Here is a 23,532-nt window from a genome sequence, read left to right as displayed (position 1 = left end):
CCGGCCCATCTCCCGTGCATCCGCCCTCACATCTTCTCCTCCCTCCCAGAAACATGATAGGGTGCCCCTTGTGCTCACTTATCACCCTGCCAGCCTCCGCATTCAAAGGATCATCCTCTGCCATTTCCGCCAACTCCAGCATGATGCCACCACCAAACACATCTTCCCTTCACCCCCTCCGGCGGCATTCCGTAGGGATCGTTCCCTCTGTGACACCCTGGTCCACTCCTGCATCACCCCTACTCCTCAACCCCCTCCCACGGCACCTTCCCATGCAACCGCAGAAGATGCAACACCTGCCCCTTCACTTCCCCTCTCCTCACCGTCCAAGGGCCGAAACACTCTTTTCAAGTGAAGCAGCATTTCACTTGCACTTCCCTAAACTTAGTCTACTGCATTTGTTGCTCCCAGTGCAGTTTCCTCTACATTGGAGAGACCAAACACAGACTGGGTGATCGCTTTGCAGAACACCTTCGGTCTGTCCGCAAGCATTACCCAGACCTCCCTGTCGCTTGCCATTTCAACACTCCACCCTGCTCTTATGCCCACATGTCTGTCCTTGGCTTGCTGCATTGTTCCAGTGAAGCTCAACGCAAACTGGAGGAACTGCACCTCATCTTCCAACCAGGCACTTTACAGCCTTCTGGACTGAATATTAAGTTCAACAATTTTAGATCATGCTCTCTCCTCCATCCCCACCAGTTTTTTCCCCCTCCTTTTTTTTTCCAATAATTTAAATAGATTTTTCTTTTCCCACCTATTTCCATTATTTTTAAATGTATTTCCATCCATTGTTTATCTCTACCTTTTAGCCTTTTTAGATTCCTTCACCCCACCCCACCCCCACTAGGGCTATCTGTACCTTGCTTGTCCTGCTTTCTATCCTTAATTAGCACATTCTTTTAGATAATATCACCACCTTCAACACCTCTTTGTCCTTTTGTCTGTGACATCTTTTGGTTATCTCCACCTATCACTGGCCCTTTACCTAGCTCTTCTTGTCCCAACCCCCGCCCCCCCCTTAAATCAGCTTATATTTCACCCCTTTCCTATTTTTACTTAGTTCTGTTGAAGAGCCATGAGGACTCGAAACGTCAACTGTGCTCTTCTCCACCGATGCTGCCAGACCTGCTGAGTTTTTCCAGGTATTTTTGTTTTTGTTTTTGTTTTGGATTTTCAGCATCCGCAGTTCTTTGCTCTTAAGGCAAATGCTATATTGGCCTTCATAGTGAGAGGATTCGAGTAGAGGAGCAGGGATGTCTTGCTGCAATTATACAGGGCCTTGGTGAGATCACACCTGGAATATCGTATGCAGTTTTGGTCTCCTTATCTGAGGAAGTATGTTCTTGCTATAGAGGGATTGCAGCGAAGGTTTACCAGACTGATTCCTGGGATAACGGGACTGACATATGAGGAGAGATTGAGTCGGTTAGGATTGTATTCACTGGAGTTCAGAAGAAGGAGGGGGGATCTCATAGAAACCTATAAAATTCTAACAGGACTAGACAAAGTAGATGCAGGAAGGATGTTCCTGATGGTGGGGGAGTCCAGAACCAGGGGTCACAGTCTGAGGATACAGGGTAGACCATTCAGGACTGAGATGAGGAGAAATGTCTCCACCCAGAGAGTGGTGAGCCTGTGGAATTCGCTACCACAGAAAGTAGTTGAGGCGAAAACATTGTATGTTTTCAAGAAGGAGTTAGATATAGCTCTTGGGATGAAAGGGATCAAAGGATATGGGGAGAAAGCAGGAGCAGCCTATTAAGTTGGATGATCAGCCATGATCATAATCAATGGCAGAGCAGGCTCGAAGGGCCGAATGGCCTACTGCTCCTATATTCTATGTTTCTATGTAACGTGGAGCTCTCACCAGCTTTCTGGCTGGCGCCTACATCAAGTGCTGCCTGAAGTGCCTAATACCTTTCCGATAGGTGCGCAAAAGTGGTGCACCGTGTGAATGGGTGTGTGGGACGACCAATGGTGGGGAATCATGTGATGAAACCTTCAGGAATAGGTTCAACTGGACTTGGCAACTTGAACACAACTCTCTCACTCACAGGCAAGAGTGGAACCAACTGAGCCAAACTAACATTGATCAGTCACAGCTTTGAGCTTCAAATGATGATTAGACAGAAAAGCAACAGTCTAATAACATCCTGGAATATGCCTGAGAACATGTTCTGGTGAAAACATATTTCGATTATCAAGATTCTCGTTAACCAACTCACCATAGCATACAGGGCTACAGGCCAAGTGCTGGAAAATGGGATTAGAATAGATAGGTGCGATGGGCCGAAGGGCCTGTTTCTGTGCTGTATAACTCTATGACTCTAATGACTAGATAAGCATGAGTTACCTTGTGGATGGTCTACTGTTTCATAATGAAATTCAATTTATTGTGGAACCCCTCACTTCCCCTAGGTTTCTTCCCAGGTTTTGGGCTTTTTTTTAACTAATCTCTACATTGATTTACACTGATCCTAACCCTCCTCGGCCTGAGAAGTGTCCTGCCTGATGGATTTTGACCTTTTACCCTGACTGAAGTTTAATACCAGCTCTGAGCTAAGAAGAACTCTCTACAAACTTGTTGTTCATGTTTAGCCTGCCGATAGATGTTAAAAGTGAATCGTGAAGTGCAGCTAGTACACGATTAACAAATTGAATTCCCTGTTGTTTTCTATATCTTCTTTATCTCTCTTCCCTCTTTGCAAAGTTGCCTTTTAGAATAGCTGCGGCCAGTTGCTGTTCCATTTGTTTTTGGGATGCGTACGAGGCTGGCAAGGCTGCATTTATTGCCCAGTCGTCATTGTCCTGAGGTGGCGGTGGGCTTTCTCCTTGACCTGCTGCAGTCCCTATTGTGTAGGGAGGGGCTCAACTCTTGCAGCCACACAGCTCAGTGTTGCGTGTTATTAGGAAACCTCAGCTGACCGTCACTTATGGAACCATTACTTTTATATTTCAAGACCTTATTTTGTCACCTGCACTTTTTCCCCATCTTGCCTGAGGATGCCTCTTTGGAATTTGGTCCTTGTCCTCTGGTATCTTATTCCACTTCATGTGCGACCTTAGCCAATGAAGGTCAGCCAGAATTTGACCAAGCATTAGATCCAAGGCCTGTCCTGTCCGATCTGTCCTTTCCCCAACATCTGCACTTATAGAGGAAGACCAGAGGCAGGATATTAAAAGCAGGTCAGGATCGGAGGCGTGCAGGTCTGCAATATTGTGTTGCTGGCCATCATGCCACTTCAGCATCCTGATCTGGGCCCCGAGCCATTTTTGGATAGGTCATGTTGGGGTCGGTTGGGCTTGCCGGCAAGTAGAAGTGGATAGCCAATTGAGGGCAAGTAGAGCCAGTGTGTCCCACTCCTGAGCTGACGGGGATCTCCAGTCGGCAATGCAGGCAAGAGACATTGGCCCAGGTCACAGCCAGCCAACCATGATGGACTCATGTCAGGACGTGGGGGGCTGACCTTCATTTTGCGATGAACCCCTGCCCACCATTCATGGCCACAGGGACACAGCTGCAGCCACATGGCCAAGCAGCTGTGATCATTTTAAATTAAAAGAAACTAACCACTTTTCAGAGGGTGCCTCTATGTTGAGGAGCCCTCTTTCTCTCTCCATCAGAAGTGAAGCTGCTGTGTCAGTGCTGGAGGGCTTCCAATTGGCCCACCATCCTTAATTGGACAGCAGGTCTGCTCCTTACCATTAATTGGCCTGGCCTTTTAAAAATCCAGCTGGGCATGTCTGGATTATGGCATGCAAAGTTGGGATCCGGAACTGGTCCTAACTTTAGGTTCCCAAACCCAGACTGAAAATCTAGCCCAAAGAGTGGGAACTCGGTCTGATTATAATGCCACTTCGCCCATAGCTGACTTTAGAATTCTAACACCTGCTGTAGGAAGGATTATTTTAGCTCTGACCAAGCATCAAAACATGGAACATTCTGGTCGTATCGATCATATTTCCTTCATTTCAAGCAAGAACATAGGTTGACTGATGGAAATATTAACCAGGAATGTATTCAACCAGTGAGAAAGCCTATGTTAAATTAATAATGTCATTTTGTGATATGCAACAACAACTTGCACTTATACAGTGCCTTTAATGTTCCAAAGTGCTACAAAGATCAAATAAATTGAGACCAATCCAAATAAGCTTCGTCAAAGAGGTAGGCTTCAAGAAGCATCTTAAAGGAGAGCGAAGGAGAGGTTTAGGAGCCAATTTCAGAGTTTAGGACCTAGACAGATGAAGGGATGGCTTTACTGAAGCTAACAAGCGTATGAATGAATTTAGCAACAGATGGTCTGAGACAGGAGTGGAGACAGGTAATAATTAGGAGGTGGAAGAGGTAATGGAATGCATGTGGGGTTGGAAGCTGAACTGAGAGTCAAATATGATGTGAGGTTGTGATCAGGGAAGGAGATGGAGTTGATGACTACAAAATGGCGAGGAAGAAAGACAGAAGCTTTGGCCTATCCAATGTTTAATTGGAGGAAGTTTCTGCTTATGCAGGATTAGATGTCAGAAAAGTAGCAAGACGACACAGGAGCAGTGAAGGGGTCAAGAGAGCTGCAGAACTCAAAACCTTCCTCTAGTCTGAAGTGACAGCTGCAGTCAATTTGATATCTACTGACATGCCTTAAGAAATAGTTAAAATTGACAGGCTGTAAGTAGATACAGTGGCCCGGTCTGGCTCTCTTGTCTTTACGTTTCTACCTTTACTTCCCTTGCTGCAGGTCGTGATCCGTGGGGAGCGTGAAGCACCAGACACACAGAAGTTGATACAGTGCGTCAATACACACTTTGTGCACAACAAGGTAGGAAATTAATGTGCGCTTGTGGAAAAGAGATTCAGTAGCTCAAGCTATAAATACAAAAAGAAAGGAGCCTATTACAGAGGAACTCAGCTGCGTGAAAATCTCTCATTATCTGTCCCAGACAATGCAAGTTGTTGTCCAGGGTTGACGTGATTATTTCTCAGTAATGGTTGGCAGTTTGAGTCTGAACTCTGGATGAGAGACTTTGTGAAATGTGCTAGGAATACCAGCGGAAATCACGTTTCCTTCTTCAGGAATAATCGGTATCCTATGTGTGACATCTAAACCTGCCTAGTGCAAGTGTGTGTATTTGTCGAGGATGTTTTGTGGTTTCTTTACATGGTGGAAAGTTTTAGAAAATACCACATATATGCAGAAAGTGCTGCAGTTTATCCAAGCACAGTTCAAACCCACAGATTTTTTTTAACATTAGATTAGAGAGAGATGGATGTAACTCCCCAAATCTTAGCATCACCAGAACCTTCCTTAGTCTACATTACTTCAAGCTATTGGACTTGTGATTATGTCACAACCATTAACAACCTTGCTCTGTCTATTCCACTTCAAGCTAATACTTAGAATTCTCCTGGTTATTGTGTCCAATTTAGGCACCCTACTGTAGGAAAGATATTAAACTTGAGGGGCCAAATTGTTTCCTAAGACCCTCCTGCCCCTAACCTCAGCTCAAGTTTAGCATTATTTGCAAATTTGACCAGTTTATTTTGTGTTTTGTAATACATGTTATTATGTAAGTCAAAGTCTGCAGAGGTCCTGATTTTAAGGCACTCCACTCAGCAAATCACCCCAGCCTACTATCAGCTCCCCCATCCCCAACTAAGCCCGACTACTTTGCCTCTTTCAACCAATTCTGCATTCACTTTCATGTTTTACCAAGGGCAAATAAAGTCTTACAAAAAAATACAAACACAAAAGTAAAATACTGCAAATGCTGGAAATCTGAAATAAAGGAGAAAATGCTGGCAATACTCAGCAGGTCAGGCAGCTTCTATGGCGAGGGAAATAGAACTAATGTTTCATGCTGATGACTCTTCACCAGAAACTAAAACTTAACTTTGTCTTACAGCCATTCTTATGGAATTTTACCAAAGGGAGTCTTAAGAATGCTGTATTGCAGGGCCTTGGAATATCTACTTGGGATGCCACTTCCTTTAAAAAAAAGTATCAAACCATTCCTTCTGAAACTGTGCTGGCTGCTAATTATTAGATTATTTATGTATTTTGTTCCTAATGACATTCCATTATTGTCCATTAATGATGTGAGGCAAATGTCTGCTGTTACCCATGTTTGTTTTGAGCATTGGTACCATATCATTGTACAAGACTCATTTAGGCCTCAAGTTGGAATACTGTGTCGAGTTCTAGCCTCTTCATATGAGGTATTGTCCTGAGGGTTTGCAAAGAGTGAAGAGGATTAATTTCCAGTTTAAAACCTTACCAGATAAGCTTAAACATACTTTAGAAAGATAGACTTAGAGGTAATTTGATTGAGGTTTGTAAAATAAATGAAGGGACTAGATTGTGTTTATGTAGACCAATTATTTCAACTGGAATAATGAAGGGTCTCTCTAACAAGTTATTTTGAGGCCTGATATAGGTTGGAGTGGGTTCTTTCTCCAGAAAATAATGGACTTCTGTAACAGGTTGCTGAGTCATGTGATGAACACTGATTTGCTGAACTCCTTCAAGTGAGAGCTGGATTTATGATTGGGGGGTGGGGTGGGTAAATAACTTTGAATAAGATATTTGGTAGCATAATTCGGGGCCAATGTGATCTCTTGGATTAGTTTCAATGACCTAAGAGGGTTGGAGTGGAAGCATTCAGCTTTTATTTTCCAATTGGACTGGGTTTTATTAATAAAAACAAAATGTTAGAAATGCTCAGCAGGTCGGTCAGCATCCATGGAAAGAGAAACGGAGTTAACGTTTCAGATCGATGACCTTTCATGAGGTTAAGTGGTTTCAATGGTTTCAAGGGAGGGAGGGGGAAGAGTGGGAGAGGAGAGAGGAAGTAAAGGGGGAAGAGTGGGGGAGGAGAGAGAGGGGGTAGGTGAGGGGGAAAAAGGGAGGCAGAGATTGAGGAATAAAACTGCCGCCCTGTGGGGAGGTGGTGGGGTGGCAGGGGTGTGCTGCACTGGTTATAGGTTATGAAGAAAAACAAAACTAGCTTATTGAAACATATGTTAAAACAGAGTCTACTTTTTCTAAAGTTAGCTCAGTTTTAGGATGGTTGAAGCTATTGAAATTGAGAAATATGGAGAACAAAATCTGTGATTGTTTTTGGTGTCAAATGCTTAAGGTAAGTGATTTTGTTAGTCTCAAACGTTTAAGCACTGTGGTTTGGGGCAATTGATAACAATGATGTCTGTTACGCTATTTGCAATGTTAAATGATAGCTAAATGATGGCTTTTGAGTGCGAATTATATCAATGATTGCCAAATTTTGAGTGCAAATGATACCAAATGATAGCTAAATGATTGCCTTTGAGTGCAATTGATGTCAAATTATGTCAACATTTTCTGGTAAGGTCAGTGACTCTCTTGTGATGACCTTCGGGAATTCGTAGATATGTCCCAACTCTTAATTACTGTTCTTGATGTTGCATTGGTTTTGAACACTTTAGACATCTTGCAGAAAACCATGCAAATGGTATCAGATTCATGATATTTAAACTTAGAGCCTTCACTGATGAGCAATGTGCAAACATCAAAAGAGTTGTTAGAACTCTCCATTCTGAAATATTTCTGAATTCACGCTTAATGTATCTCATGGTCTTCGCCAAGGCCACTAGAAGATCCAAATGAAGTAGTGCGGATGTATGACAAGGTTTCCAACATTGGAAAAGGATTTCACACTGAAGATAGGGCAAAGGTACAGGAACTGAAGAAATTTTAAATCCTTCCTTCTAGAATGTGCTTGCTTTGTGGCAGTGCCAGTGGATAACCTTCTCCATATTCTGAAAGCAGCATGCACACTGTGGGATAACAGATTACAGCAGAAACACATGTACCTTCATTGATGGTCATTTATATCTAATGGGCAGTCAATTTATAATGTGCCATGCGAGCTGAATATGTGACCATTCTTACTCAGACTCAGATGTTTACAGCACAGAAGAAGGCCATTTGGCCCATCATGTCCGCACTAGTCAGCAAAGATCTGACTACACTACTCCCATTTTCCAGCGCTTGGCCCAAAGCCCTGGAGGCTATGGCAATGCAAGTGAAGATCTAAATACTTAATGTTATGAAAGTTTCTGACTCACCCACCCTTTCAGGCAGTGAGTTCCAGACTCCCACCACTCTCTGGTTGAAAACAATTTCTCCTCAATTCCCCTCTTAGCCTTCTACCTCTTACCTTAGATCTATGCCCCTGATTATTGACCCCTCTACTAATAAAAAAAGTGCCTTGCTATCCACCCTATCTATGCCCCTCATAATCATATGCACCTCTATCAGGGCCCCCTCAACCTTCACTGCTCCAAGGAAAACAACCCCAGCCTATTCAATCTTTCCTCATAGCTCAGACCCTCCAGCCCAGGCAGCGTCCTGGTAAGTCTCCTCTGCACCCTCTCCAGTGCAATCACATCCTTCCTATAATGTGGTGAGCAGAACTACATGCAGTTCTCCAGTTGTGCGTTTTATACAGTTCCAGCATAACCTCCCTGCTCTTGTATTCTATGCCGTTGCTAATAAAGGCAAGTATCCCATATGCCTTCTTAACCGCCTTATTTAGGTCAATGTATTTGTGAACGAACGGGATTGAAGATGGACCTTTTAACTTACCTGCTCCAGAATTGGCCCACCTCTACTCCTGCCTCGGTTCTGCCAAAGTGTTACGTTCTTACGTTCTGTGTGATTACAGATCCACAGGGGCTGCCAGAAGGTTGTCTGTCATTGAACCAGCGTTGGTCCATATAAGTCCCCCTGGAGCCATCTCTGTACTGACAGATGTGTTTCTTGCTGATGGTGATGTCTAGGGAGGGTTCTAGCGTTGCCAAATTCCTGTGTGTTCTTCAGGAAGGTGATGGCTCCAAGAATTTCCCCACAGGTGAAGTGGTGTGCCAGGTAGCTGGATAGCTTCTGTTTTCTTTGAATCTGAAGTTGGTTTGAAAGAATTTTGCTCTGGAGAATGTTGGTTATCTGCTTTATAATATCAATGCTTCCATCAGGAAACTAATTCACCTTTTCCCCTGCATCCTCAAAATCATCCTAGCCCAGAATTCTTGCTCGTCCTACTGTCACTCCTATTGTTAAACTCCTGCCCAATTTTTCTTAAGTATATTGGTACTTTACATCTAATTAAGGCATTTGTGATAATCAAAGGAGTTACTAAGGTAGATAGAGAGAAACTGTTTGCTCTGGCAGGGGAAGTCCAGTTTGAGGGGACATAGCCTTAAAATGAGAACTGGGCCATTTGGGGTGATGTCAGACCTACTTCTTCTCGCACAGGGTAGTGGAAATCTCTTCCCCAAAAAGGTGTTGACACGGGTGTGGGGGTGGTCAGTTGAAAATTTCAAAACCGAGGGTGATAGATTTTTGTTAGGCAAGGGTATTAAGGGATATGGAACTAACGAAGGCAAATAGAGTTAAAATACAGATTAACCACGATCCAATTGAATGGTGGAACAAGCTCGAGGGGTTTATTGGTGTACTCGTTCCTGTTGACCCTAAACTGCTTTGTTCTTCTCTCCTGTTGCTTTCACAATAACTGTTAATGCTGAAAATATGACATAAAAACAGAAAAAAATGTCCAGCAGGTCAGTCAGCTTCTGTGGAGAGCAAAACAGACTTGCCAACGTTTCATATCACACTTGTCCATAAGAACTTGAAAAATGAAAGGTGAATGGACATTTTCAACGTGAATAGTGCAATGTGGAGGTGGAGAAGGAAAAACAAGCAGATTTATCTATTGAATCTCCCCTAAATTGTTTAAAAGAAGAACATGAAAGCGAGAAATGACTGACAATCAGATTTTCAATGGAAAGCAGCAAGAACAACATTAGAGAAACAAGGAACACAGAACTAACTTAAAGCGGTGGGAGGCAATGCAAAGAAGATGGGAGATCTGAAAGTCTGTCAATCAAGCCGGAAATTAAACAGGAGAAGCTGTTTAAAGTTTCAGCCAATTTAACTTCTGGCCCCTCCCCTCTCGCTGCTTTTTACTTCTCTGTTCAGTGCAATATGACAACACATGATTACTTAACATTGGTCCCTTGTGGGACTGAAAGGAAGTTACCAGTTGGTAGCATTCTCATCTCTGAATCGGAAAGTTCTGGGTTCAAGTCCCACTCCAGGGCTTGAACACAAACGTCCAGGCTGATAATCCAGTTCAGGACTGAGGGAGTGCTGCACTTATGGAGATGTGGTCTTTCAGATGAGATGCAAAACCGAGGTCCCACCTCCCTACTTGGGTGGATGCAAATGATTCATTACACTATTTCAAAGCTGAGCAGGGGAATTACTGCCGGTGTCCTGATCAATATTTGTCCCTCATCACAAACGAGCAGATTATCTGGTCATTATCATATTGCTGTTTGTGGGAGCTTGCTTTGCGCAACTTGGCTGCTGCATTTCCTGCATTACAGCTGTGAATATACTTAGGAAGTGCTTCATTGGCTGTAAAGCAATTTGAGATTTCCAATGGTTTTGAAAAGTGCTATATAAATGCAAGCCTTCCATTTTATAGTTACACGAACCTGGCAATATTAATTTGTCTACTCTGTTCACAAGTACCTGACACGTTATTGATTCTTCCCTTGCTGTTTTATACTACCCTGAAAGATCCTGCCTCCTTGCTTGAGCTCTGGGTTGTGTGTACTGGGTACCCTCAGAAAGCATTATTCATATATGCACCCAGACAATGATTGTAGCAGACTATTCAACCACTGTGGCTATCACAGCCAAGCCACATCCTGTCCTCACCTCTACCCTTGTACATGCATGCTTCCAGGAGGGGCTTGCTGGGCAGCAGTACCTTCAAAGATGGTGAAGACAATCAGGATTTCTCTAGCACTGTCTAGGTTAAGATCAACTCACTCAGTCTTGAAAGGGCTCAATTTCAAGAGCTTTCTGACCAAATTTTTTAGTGAGTTTTACTCACCGAATTAACTCAGAGATTTGGGACAGTCTCATGATTTTTTTGAACTAGTTTTTAACATTGAAAACTCCCAGCAATAATAAATCTGTCAACTGCATAAGTATAACCAAATGAAAGTAAATCAAAATGAACATTGTGGCAGCAAACTGAAATCTACCAATTTGGTTCTGTGTTTTGGGAGTGCCAGTTAAACACAACCCGGTATTTTCTGCCAGTATATCTAACGCCGTGTTCAAGAGCTAGTTTTAAGAAATTGCTTTGCAAACGTTGAAAAATTTGTAGCTCTCTTTGATTAAACAACATGTATACTTTTCTTCTCTCATTGTAATTTGAACTAGTCATAACGACCAGAAAAATTTCAAGTAATTTTACTGCTGACCAGGGACTATGTGCAGTCTGGGTTGGTCTCATTTATGGGAAAAATAGCCTTGTACAGCTGGATTGCCTCAGCATACCAGATGGTAAATTTCATTTGTAATAAAGTTGTTGAGGTTTATAGTCTTTTTATTATTTCGCGAAAAAGAACTGATGTTAGTATATAGGAACAGGAGTAGACTATTCAACACTTAAAACATGGCCTGCCATTTATTTAGATCATGGCTGATCCATATCTCAACTCTATTTAGCCAACTTTGATTCCTAACCCTTAACTAACGGAAATCTATTGATCTGCAATTGACTGCCAGGATTCTCAGCCTTTTTAGGAGAAGTTCTAAACATCCACTACCCTTTGTGTGAAGAAATGCTTCCTGATTTCATCTCTGAATGACCTAGCTCTAATTTCAAGATTACATCCTAGTCCTGGATTCTCCAGCAGAGGAAATAGACTCTCGACGTGTAAGCTATTGAATCCTTTTAAACAGCTCGATCAGATCACCCCTCTATTATCTTCTATATTCACTCCTATATTGACTCCTGGTATCATTCTGGCCACCTGTGCTGTGTCTATAAGCACCTGCACATCCACAGGACACCTCACAGCGCTTCACAGCCAAGCAACTACTCTCTGAAGTGTAGTCATTTTTTAGGTGGAAATGAAGCTGCCAATGGTGCATTGCAAGGTCCCAGAAGGAAAATTCCTCACTCTTTTTTAAACACTTTGGAAGGATAGTTTACATGCACTTGAGAATGAGCCTGTGTTTAACATCTTGTCTGAAAGGTACCATCGATTGAAAGATGTATTGCTGGCCCAGGAGGTGTGCGCACAGTTCTGCGTGGTGTTAGATCAGGAAGGCTTCGGGATCGTGATCTTTACCAGGGTGTCATGTGAGGGGTGGAAGGTGTGAGAGCCGAGGTTTAAGGAGCTTTTAAACAATGTTGGGGGCCGGGCTGCTGTGTTGGAGAACTGAGGCAGGCCTTCTTACGGTCCACAACTGTACTGTCAAGGAGATATAAAAGTTATCATAATGTTATTGAAATTGATTGTAAAATAGATTAATAGTGGGATGTGTCTGTGTGTGTGCATGTGTGTGTGTGTGTGAGAGAGAGTGTGAGTGTGATTTAATTGAATTAGTCAAGGTGCTTTGACCGAAGAAGAGAGGTATGAAATGTTAATTAGATAAACATGGAGAAGTTTAGAAACGTAGGTGTCAAGGGAACATTTGTATTTTGAAATAAACCAGACTGGTTAGTTTTCAAAGGAGGGGTGAAATGTGTCACCTAGCCAGGTGAAGTTTAGAAACAGTGTGTTTATTTTTCCCAAAGATTACTGTTAAAACTAAGTGCTATGAACAGGTTTTATTATCAGGAAGATAAAGTCCAAAGACATTGTGAAATAATGGGTTTTTGCATTCAAAGAGGAGGATATGTATAAAGAAGAGAAGACTGTTTTGTAAGAAAAGCCTTCAGCTTCTATGCCTCAAGCTGCTGTCTTCAAGGACTGAAGTTAAGAAAACTCACTTGGAAGTTGACTTGTCCAGGGTATCATGTTTCTTTGCCTGGCTCCTTTAAAATCTGTGTGGCTTACTGTTGCCTTAATGAAAGTGTAACTGGGAATTAGATTGAGTAGGGGTTGTTGAAGCATTCTTTAGTTCATTTGGAGAACATAGCGAAACAGATGAAATGGCCACAGGAAAACTGGACATTGTTGTTACAATCCAGGTTGACGGGTAGAGCACTTAAGGTTTATGCTTCGCTATCAGAAGAAATGTTGGTGAATTATGATGTGGTTAAAAAAAGCAATTTTGAGTGCATGTGAGTTGGTTTCTGAGGGATACAGGCAGAAATTTAGGAATTTGAGAAAACAGCATGGGCAAACTTATATTGTGTTTGAAAGAGTTTTACTACTGAATTCAAGGCATGCATCTCGAAATTTATACAAATCGAAAATTAGTTTTGACAGTTGTTTCGAGCTTCTCTCTGGGTTTTGAACAGCTCGGCATTTGCCATCTGCTGTGTCATAACTGTGCCCATACTCCTTGTGCACTCCATCACAGCTTGCAAAATGCATTGAAAACCTGACCCCTGTGTGAACATAAGAAATATGAACAGGAGTGGATTATTCGGCCCCTTGAGTCTGCTCCGCTGTTCAATAAAATCATGGCTGATCATCTTGTGTGTTGATTTTCACATTCCCTGATAACCTTAGATTCTTTTTAGGCAAGGGAATCAATCTACCACTGCCTTAAAAATATTTGATGACCCTGCCTCCACCACCTCCTAAGACAGAGTTCCAAAGTCGCACAACCCTCTGAGAGAAAAAAATTCTCCTCATCTCTGTCCTAAAAGGGAGACCCCTAATTTTGAAACAGTGCCCCCTAGTTCTGGACTCACCCACAAGAGGAAACATCCTTTCAACATCTACCTTGTCTAGGCCATCCAGGATGTTGCATGCTTTAATCAAATCACCCTCACTCTTCTAAACTCCATTGGAAACACGCGCAGTCTGTCCAACCTTTTCTCATAAGGCAACCCACTCATTTCAGGTATCAATCTAGTAAACCTCTGTTGAACCACTTTCAATGCATTTACATCCTTCCTTAAATAAGGAGACCAAAAGTGCACACCATATTCGACGTGCGGTCTCTTCAATGCTCTGTATAACTGAAGCATAACATCCTTACTTTTATGTTCAATCCCTCTTGCAATAAAGGATAGCATTCCATTAGCCTTTTTAATTACTTGTTGTACCTGCATACTAACTTTTTGTGACTCGTACTGGAACACCTAGATCCCTCTGCACCTCACAATTATGCAGCTGTCCTCCATTTAAGTAATACTCTGCTTTTTTATTCTCCCTGTTAAAGTGACCAACTTCACCTTTCTCCACATTAAACTCCATTTGCCAGATCTTTGCCCACTCACTCAATCTATATCCATCTGCAACCTCCTCATGTCCTCTCACAACATACTTTCCTACCCACTTTTGTGTCATCTGCAAATTTAGCTACCATGTCTTCACTCCTCTCTTCTAAGTCATTAATGTAAATTGTAAAAAGTTGGGGCCCCAGTACAAACCCCTGTGGGACTCTACTCTTCACATCCTGCCAATCAGAAAAAGACCCATTTATGCATATCCTGCTTCCTGCCAGCCAACACAGACAGAAGCTGTGGGAAAAATCACACGTGGATCGAGTGCGCATTTCGGAAGGTGCAAAAGTGTGCAGGTTGGGTTTTCCTGAGCCCACAGGAAAATCTGCCCCCAGATATCCTATCAATCAAAGTAGTCCAGGAGCACATGGGGGCTTGTTCTTCTCTAAGTGAAAGCTGCCGAAGGGTTTTTTTCAGTTTAAAAGGACTCAAGACATTTAAATCACTTCAAATTATTACATTTGGGATCCAAGAAGTGGCTTCTTCAGTTTTGAATGCATAAGGGCACTTTTCCCATTGCAAAAAGTACTCTAATGCATCACAACACTTCAACAATGCTGATAATGTAATGGTCAACTTACCTTTGCAGGACTGAACCCTATAATCAATCACACTAGTTAAGACACATCTCACTTACAATATAGCATCTTACTATTGAAACTGAAAGAGCACATTTTTTTTTGTATTTCCAAGCCTGTCAACAAAAAAGTCCCAGGAGCAGGTAGCTGTGCTTTTTTTTGGTTCTCCCCTTAGGACTGGGATTTTCCTGAGACTCTCAGCTCCTTTGAGGCGCTGTAAACCACCTTTCCTGACAAAATGGGCCTGACTCCATAAAAATAGTGGGGGATCTAAAATGCCCACCATCCCAATGGAGTAGGCAAGGGCAGGATTGTTGATTGTGGATTCAATACCGTCACCCTTATCCCAGCATAATAAAATCCCACACAACGGGAATGGGGAACTAAGTTGGTACAACACAATGACTTCAAGAGAGAAGGGGATAAAATTGGATGAAGAGAAAAATGTAAGAGTAACACACCTCTTTAAGAGCTTTAGCATGTTCCCCATCTCTGAATCCAGCTTCAATGATTGTCTGGTAAAGCTGGTACAGGTGCAAGCTCATTTATCAGCAGGACCTATTTACTAACTGAGCCACAGCCATTAATTTGTGAACACTGTCAAAGTAATGTAACAGTATGTCCTGCCTTATTAGCAGGTAAACAACTAAGTAGCTTGTTTTATAAGCGTTTTAGTATTATTTTGGGGCTTTCTTGAGGATATCCATATTTTCAAAGCTTTTGTCATTGCTGGATATAGAAGCATTCCTTGGTTATTCATTATCTACTTGTCCTAAACTGATCTTTACACGAATAAATAGCTGTGTTTTATGCTGTTTTATATGTTTCATCTGGTTCCCAATTTACACCCCTTTCCTGAAGGCTTGTCCCATCTGAGTCTCTGCCCAATTGGTCATTCTTTGTACACGAAGCTGGACAGCAAATATCAGCAGATTATTCAGCCGTGGGAAGGGTCAAGTCTGAGTCCAATCTTGCACATACCCCCTGCCCACATCTGTGCAGGGGTTCAGTTCTTAGTGATCAGCAGTGGGAATTCTGGCTGATTTTTATTATTTTCCATAACTGAGAACACTAAGGTTAAGTATAGCAGCTAGAGATAGGTTAACAGTCACAGAGCAGGGTCACATGCGAGTTCTTGTTCATCCATCTGTCTCTGCTCACTTGGTAGAACTCACTTTTGCCTCTGAGCCTGAATGTTATGGGTTTCTGCCCCACTCTGGTATTTGAGCATGTGACCAATGCATGCACTTCAGCATAAAACTCAGAGATTCCTGCATTTTTGGACCCCATACTTTGGATGCAATGTTAAGCTATCAGCCTATTCAGGTGGCTGTTAATGATCCCATGGCACTGTTCAATTAAGAGAAATTAGATTTTTTTTCCCCAGGAGATGCATGAAGAGCCACATCCTGTATGTAGATGTAGGATCCCTTCACTCCATTGGAGATGGGGGATAAGCAGCAATGGTCCTCAAAATTGCAAGTGTTTGGTCTGGTAAATTATGGAGCAGGATTGAAAGCAGCTGGGGAGGAGCCCATTGCCCCAATCGTCACCCCATTCCTTCCTGATGAAGGAAGGTGATTGGCGATAGTGGGTAACTACACTGGGTGAGATGGAAATCAGGTGAATAAAATCAACTAATAGTTTTTAACAAGAGCACATTCCCTCAGTAACAGTACTCAGGAAAGATGGCATACAGCCTACAAATTGTACATCCCGTAGATACAAGTAATTGCACTTCATCCAGGTGTGCCTTGATTTTAAAATTCTCATCCTTGTGTCCAAATCCCTCCATAGCCCTGCACCTTCCAATTTCTGCACACTTCTCCAGCCCTCCAAAAGCTCTGTGCTCCTCTAATTCTGGTCTCTTGCACCAAAAACGATTTTCATCACCATCATCGGCAGCTGTTACTTTTAGCTGCCTAGGCTTTAAGCTCTTCTTCCTGCAATTTCCTCCCCAAACCTCTCTGTCTTGCTATACTGGCATAGGTTGAAGATTGGTTAACGGACAGAAAACAGTAGGAATAAATGGGTCATTCTCAGGTTGGCAGGATGTGACTAGCAAGGATCAGTACTTGGGTCCCAGCTGTTCACAATCTGTATAAATGATTTGGATGTGGGGACTAAATGTTATATTTCCAAGTTTGCAGATGACACAAAACTGAATAGGAATGTGAATTGTGAGGATGAGACAAAGAGGCTTCAAAGGATTTGGACAGGCTCAGTGAGTGGGCAAGAACATGGCAGATGGAAAATAATGTGGATAAGTGTGAAGCTATCTAGTTTAGTAGGAGGAACAGTGGTGTAGAGTATTTCTTAAATGGTGAGAGATTGGGAAATGTTGGTGTCCAAAGGGACCCGGTTGTCCTAGCTGAAAGCTAACAATATGTGCAGCAAGCAATTAGAAAGACAAATTGTATGGTAGTCTTTATCACAAGAGGATTTGAGTACAGGAGTAAAGATGTCTTGCTTCGGTTGCATAGATCCTTGGTGAGACCGCACCTGGGATATTGTGTATAATTTTGGTTTCCTTACCGAAGGAAGGATATTCCTAAAGGGAAGTAGTGGCGTAATGGCAATGTCACCGGAATGGTAATCTAGAGGCCAGGCTAATGCTGTGGGGACACAGGCAGCTCTTGGAATTTAAATTCAGTTAATAAATCTGGAATTAAAAAGCTAGCCTCGGTAATAGTGACCATGAAACCATTGTTGATTGTTGTAAATACCCATCTGGTTCATAATGTCCTTTCGGGAAGGAAATTAGCCGACCTTATCTAGTCTGGCCTACATGTGACTCCAGACCCATAACAGTGTGGTTGACTCTTAAATTCCCTCTGAAATGGCCTAGCGAGCTACTCAATTGTATTGAACTGTTACAAAGCCTACTAAAAAGGACTGAAACTGGATGGAACACCCGCCATTGACCTAGGCACCGGAAACAACAACAGCAAACTCAGCCCTGTTGGCCCTGCAAAGTCCCTGTTACTAACATCTGTCCTGACCCACCAGCAGGACCGACCCACCAGAGGTAGCGGCACATTGGTATATGATCGAGAGGGAGTTGTCCTGGGAGTTGTCAACATCGACTCTGGGCTGCATAAAGTGTCAAGACATCAGGTCAAACATGGGCAAGGAAACCTCCAGCTTATTACCACCTAACGTTCCCCTCTCAGCTGATGAATCAGTGCTCCTCCATGTTGAACACCAAATGGAGGAAGCACTGAGGGTGGCAAGGACGCAGAATATACTCTGGGTGGAGGAACCTCAATGTCCATCATCAAGAGTGGCTCAGTAACACCACTACTGACCAAGCTACCCAAATCCTAAAGCACATAGCTGCTAGACTGTGTCTGAGGCAGGTAGTGAGGGAACAAACAGGAAGGAAAAACATATTTCACCTCATCCTCACCAATGTGCCTGTCACAAATGCCTCTGTCCGTGACAGTATTGATTGGAGTGACCACTGCAGACTCCTTTTGGAGATAAAGTCCCATTTTCACATTGAGGATACACTCCATGTTGTGTGGCACAGCTATCGTGCTAAATGGGATAGATTTCAATTAGATCTAACAACTCAAAACTGAGCATCTATGAGGTGGTGTGGGCAATCAGCAGCAGCAGAATGTATCCAACCACAGTCTGTAACCTCATGGCCTGGCATATCCACCATTACCATCAAACCAGGGGATCAACCCTGGTTCAATGAAGAGTGCTGGAGGGCCTGCCATGAGCAGCACCAGGCATACTTAAAAATGAGGTGTTAACCTGGTGAAGCTACAACAAACACAGGACTACCTGCATACCAAACAGTGAAAGCCCCTTGCGATAAACAGAGCTAAGCGATCCCACAACCAACAGATCAGATCTATGCTCTGCAGTCCTGCCACATCCAGTCGTGAATGGTGGTGGACAATTAAACAACTCACTGGAGGAGGAGGCTCCACAAATATCCCCGTCCTCAATGATGGAGGTGTCAAGCACATCTGTGCAAAAGCCAAGGCTGAAGCATTTGCTACAACCTTCAATCAGAAGTGCTGAGTGGATGATCCATCTCGACCTCCTCCGGAGGCCCCCAGCATCGCAGATGCCAGTCTTCAGACAATTTGATTCATTCCACGTGATATCAAGAAATGACTGAAGGCACTGGATACTGCAAAGGCTATGGGCCCTGACAGTATTCCTGCAATTGTACGGAAGACTTGAACTTCAGAATTAGCAGCGCCCTTAGCCAAGCTGTTCCAGTACAGCTACAGCAATGGCATCTACCCAGCAACGTGGAAATCTACCCAGGTATGTCCTATCAATAAAAAGCAGGGCAAATGCAACCTGGCCAGTTACCACCCGATCAGTCTACTCTTAATAAGCGGCAGAATGATGGAAGGGGTCAACAACAGTGCAGCCAGGTGGCACTTACTCAGAAACAACCTGCTCACTCACACTCAGTTTGGGTTCCATCAGGGCCACTCAGCTCCTGATCTCATTCTAGCCTTAGTCCAAACATGACAAAAGAGCTGAACTGCAGAAGTGAGGTGAGGGTGATTATCCTTGACATCAAGGCAGCAATTGACCAAGTGTGGCATCAAGGAGCCCCAGCAAAACTGAAGTTAATGGAAATCGTGGGGAAAACTCTCCTCCGGTTGGAGTCGTACCAAACACAAAGGAAGATGGTTGTGGTTGTTGGAGGTCAATCGTTTCCGTCCCAGGCCATCACTGCAGGAGTTCCTCAGGGTAGTGTCTTAGGCCCAACCACCTTCAGCTGCTTCATCAATGACCTTCCCTTCATAAGGTCAGAAATGGGGATAATCGCTGATAACTACACAGTGTTCACCATTCGCGGCTCCTCAGATACTGAAGCAGACCATGCCCATTTACAGCAAGACATGGATAACACCCAGGCTTGGGCTGTTAAGCAGCAAGTAACATTCACATGCCACTAGTGCCAGGCAAGGACCACCTCCAATAAGAGAGAATACAACCATCTCTCCTTGACATTTAATGGCATTACCATTGCTGAAACCCCCACTGTTAACATCCTGGAGGGGTTACCATTGACCAGAAACTGAACTGGACTAGCCATATAAATACTGTGGCTGCAAGAGCTGGGAGTTCTGTGGGGACTAACTCACCTCCTGACTCCCCAAAGCTTGTCCACCATCTACAAGGCACTAGTCAGGAGTGTGACGGAATACACTCCACTTGTCTGGGTGAGTGCAGCTCCAGCAACACTCAAGAAGCTCAACACCATCCAGGACAAAGCAGCCTGCTTGATTGGCTTCTCATCCACAAACATTCATTCCCTTCACCACCGACACACTGGCAGCAGTGTGTACCATCTATAAGATGCACTGCAACAACTCACTAAGATTGCTTTGACAGCATCTTCCAAATTCATGACTTCCACCGCCTAGAAGGACAAGGGAGCAGATGCATGAGAACACCACCACCTGGAAGTTCTCCTCCATGGCACACAGCATCCTGATTTGAAACCATATCACTGTTCCTTCACTGTCGCTGGGTCAAAATCCTGGAGCTTTCTCCCTAACAGCACTGTGGGTGCTACACCACATGGACTTCAGCGGTTCAAGAAGGCAGCTCACCACCACCATCTCAAGGGCAATTAGGGATGGCCAATATAAATGTCGGTCTATCCAGCAATACCCACATCCCTTGCTTCTTTCTTCTATCTGGAGCATTTATTAAATAATTTACTTCACTCAATTACTTTACAGTCTTGCAAGGCCCAATAAACTTCGCCTTTAACGAGTCACTCAGTACTGGTAACAGAACTAGCACTTTCTCTCCAGTAATAAAACTGCGAGCTTTAGCTTTCTTATCTGCCTTCACTTTCATCACTTGCTGTGATATCTTTAAATATTCCTGAGCCAATTAACATGCTTTATCTAATCTCTCTCTGAAGTTTGATACATAATCCAGGACAGTAGTTTCTGGATTTTGACCCACCAATAAGTCAATTTAAGTGGTCCTTTTACCTAATGACCATAAACTAGTTAAAAAGGATGAAAACCAGTTGATGCATTAGGAGCATCCCTAATAGCAAATGACAAGAATGGAATACCCCTATCCTAAATTCTGTGGATAGTCCTGGCTGTATCCTCTCATCATGGTTTTTAAAGTTTGATGCCATCTTTCCAAAGCCTCTTGTGACTCTGGATGATAAGCTGATGACTTAAACTGTTTTATCCCCACACTGCTCATTACTTCCTTAAACAACTGTGACTTAAAATTTGAACCCTGATCTGATTGTATTTCCTTAGGTAAACCATATCTTGTTAAAAAAAATGAGCTAACTCTTCCATCTTGGTTGTAATATTTCTCAAAGGCATTGCTTCAGGAAACTGTAGCACATCTGTTATTGTCAATAAATGCTGATTTCCACTTTTAGTCTCAGGGAGGGGTCCTACACAATCAATCATGACCCTAGTAAAAAAAAGTTCTTCAAATGCTGGTATAGGGATTAAAGGTGCTGGCTTAATCATTGCTTGTGGTTTCAATATCACCTGATACGTGCAACATGTTCTATAGAATTTGACTACATCCCTATGCAATCCTGGCCAATAAAAATGTTTCTGTACTTGTGCTTGTGTCTTTCTAATTCCTAAATGTCCCCCCATTGGAATTGGAATTTCATGAGCAATCCTCAGAATCTCATTTCTATACCCCAATGGGACAACAATCTGATGTACCTCCCTCCAGCTTTCACTTGCTGAAACAAGATCCAGCCTCCATTTTCTTATTAAAATATCAACCTTATGGTAATAACATTCTGGAATACATTTTGCCTCTGTTTCTGAATAAACTGTCTGATATAACTTTTAATTGCAAATCCTTTTGCTGCAACTGAATTAACTGCCTTGAGTTAAACACTCCAGCTGAATGGTCCTCTCCTGTGTCTTTCTGATCAATGTTATCAAACACAGTGCCTGCTAATTGGATTTCAATACCTTCTTCCTGCCTTTGAACTTCTGTCCTTCTTGTTTTTCTTGCTTCCACCTGTGTGTCTGTGATCTCGTTAGCACATAATCTGGAAACAATCCAGGATGCTCCTCTTCACAGAATGCAGAAGAGGCCCTTCAGCCCATCGAGTCTGCACCGACACGTGAGAAACAGCTGACCTACCTACCTAATCCCATTTACCAGCACTTGGCCCATAGCCTTGAATGCTTAGTGCCAAGTGCTCATCCAGGTACTTTTTAAAGGATGTGAGGCAACCCACCTCCACCACCCTCCCAGACAGCACATTCCAGACTCTCTTACCCTCTGGGTAAAAACGTTTTCCTCACATACCCCCTAAACCTCCTGCCCCTTACCTTGAGCTTGTGTTCCCTCGTGTCTGTCTCTTCAACTAAGGGGAACAGCTGCTCCCTATCCACCCTGTCCATGCCCCTCATAATCTTGTACACCTCGATCAGGTCGCCCCTCAGTCTTCTCTGCTCCAACGAAAACAACCCAAGTCTATCCAACCTCTCTTCATAACTTAAATGTTTCATCCCAGGCAACATCCTGGTGAATCTCCTCTGCACCCTCTTCAGTGCAATCATATCCTTCCAGAACTGCACACAGTACTTCAGCTGTGGCCTCACCAAGGTTCTATACTACTCCAACATGACCTCTCTACTTTTGTAATCTATGCCTCGATTGATAAAGGCAAGTGCCCCATATGCCTTTTTTACCACCCCACTAACATGCCTTTCTGCCTTGAGAGATCTATGGACAAACACGCCAAGGTCCCTTTGTTCCTCAGAGCTTCCTAGCGTCGTGCCGTTCATTGAATATTTCCTTGTCAAATTACTCCTTCCAAAGTGTATCACATCATACTTATCAGGGTTAAATTCCATCCGCCACTTATCTGTCTGTTTGACCATCCCGTCTATATCTTCCTGTAGCCAAGACACCCAACCTCACTGTTAACCACCCGGCCAATCTTTGTCTCATCTGCAACCTTACTAATCCTACCCCCCACATAGTCATCTATGTCATTTATATAAATGACGAATAATAGGGGACCCAGCACTGATTCCTGTGGTACACCACTGGACACTGGCTTCCAGTCACTAAAGCAGCCTTTTGTCATCACCTTCTGTCTCCTACAACTAAGCCAATTTTGAATCCACCTTATCAAATTACCCTGTACCCCACGTGCATTTGCCTTCTTTATAAATCTCCCATGTGCGACCTTGCCAAAGGCTTTGCTGAAATCAAAATAAACTACATCGACTGCACTACCCTCATCTACACACCTGGTCACCTCCTCAAAAAATTCAATCAAATTTGTTAGGCATGACCTCCTTCTGACAAAGCCATGCTGACTAATGCAATGCCTCCTCCTCTTTTACCCCCTCCCCCGTCTCACCTGAAGATTCTATATCCTGGAATCTTGTGCTGCCAATCCTGCCCCTCCCTCAACCTTGTCTCTGTGATGGCTAACTATATCACAATTCCACATGTCAACCCTTAACTTTTCCGTTTTACCTTTAATACTCCTGGCATTAGAGTAACACTCTTGTAATGCTTCTGTTGAAAATACTTCTACAGGCTGCTTTACCACCATAGGCATCACCCACGTTTGTGATCCAGCTATATCATTACCAAGATTAAATTGAACTAGTACAACTGGAAATTTTTCCATCAGCCGAATAGTCAGTTCGCCAGTTTTCCACTGACTCTTTAAATTTACCTTCCATAATGG

General features: G+C 43.2%; 1 protein-coding gene across 4 annotated transcripts in view; it reads left to right on the top strand.

Annotated features, from left to right (window-relative positions):
• Window positions 1-23,532, top strand: part of spata20 (spermatogenesis associated 20) — a 380,734-nt gene that overhangs the window by 223,546 nt on the left and 133,656 nt on the right. For all 4 annotated transcript variants that reach the window (XM_041217280.1, XM_041217283.1, XM_041217282.1 and 1 more), the window contains exon 15: window positions 4,740-4,820. In XM_041217280.1, the coding sequence (XP_041073214.1) occupies window positions 4,740-4,820 (81 nt within the window). The remainder of the gene's footprint in view (window positions 1-4,739; window positions 4,821-23,532) is intronic.

This window comes from Carcharodon carcharias, chromosome 22 (genome assembly GCF_017639515.1).
Source record: "Carcharodon carcharias isolate sCarCar2 chromosome 22, sCarCar2.pri, whole genome shotgun sequence".
NCBI lineage: Eukaryota > Metazoa > Chordata > Chondrichthyes > Lamniformes > Lamnidae > Carcharodon > Carcharodon carcharias.
This window is presented reverse-complemented; position numbering and strand designations above follow the sequence as displayed.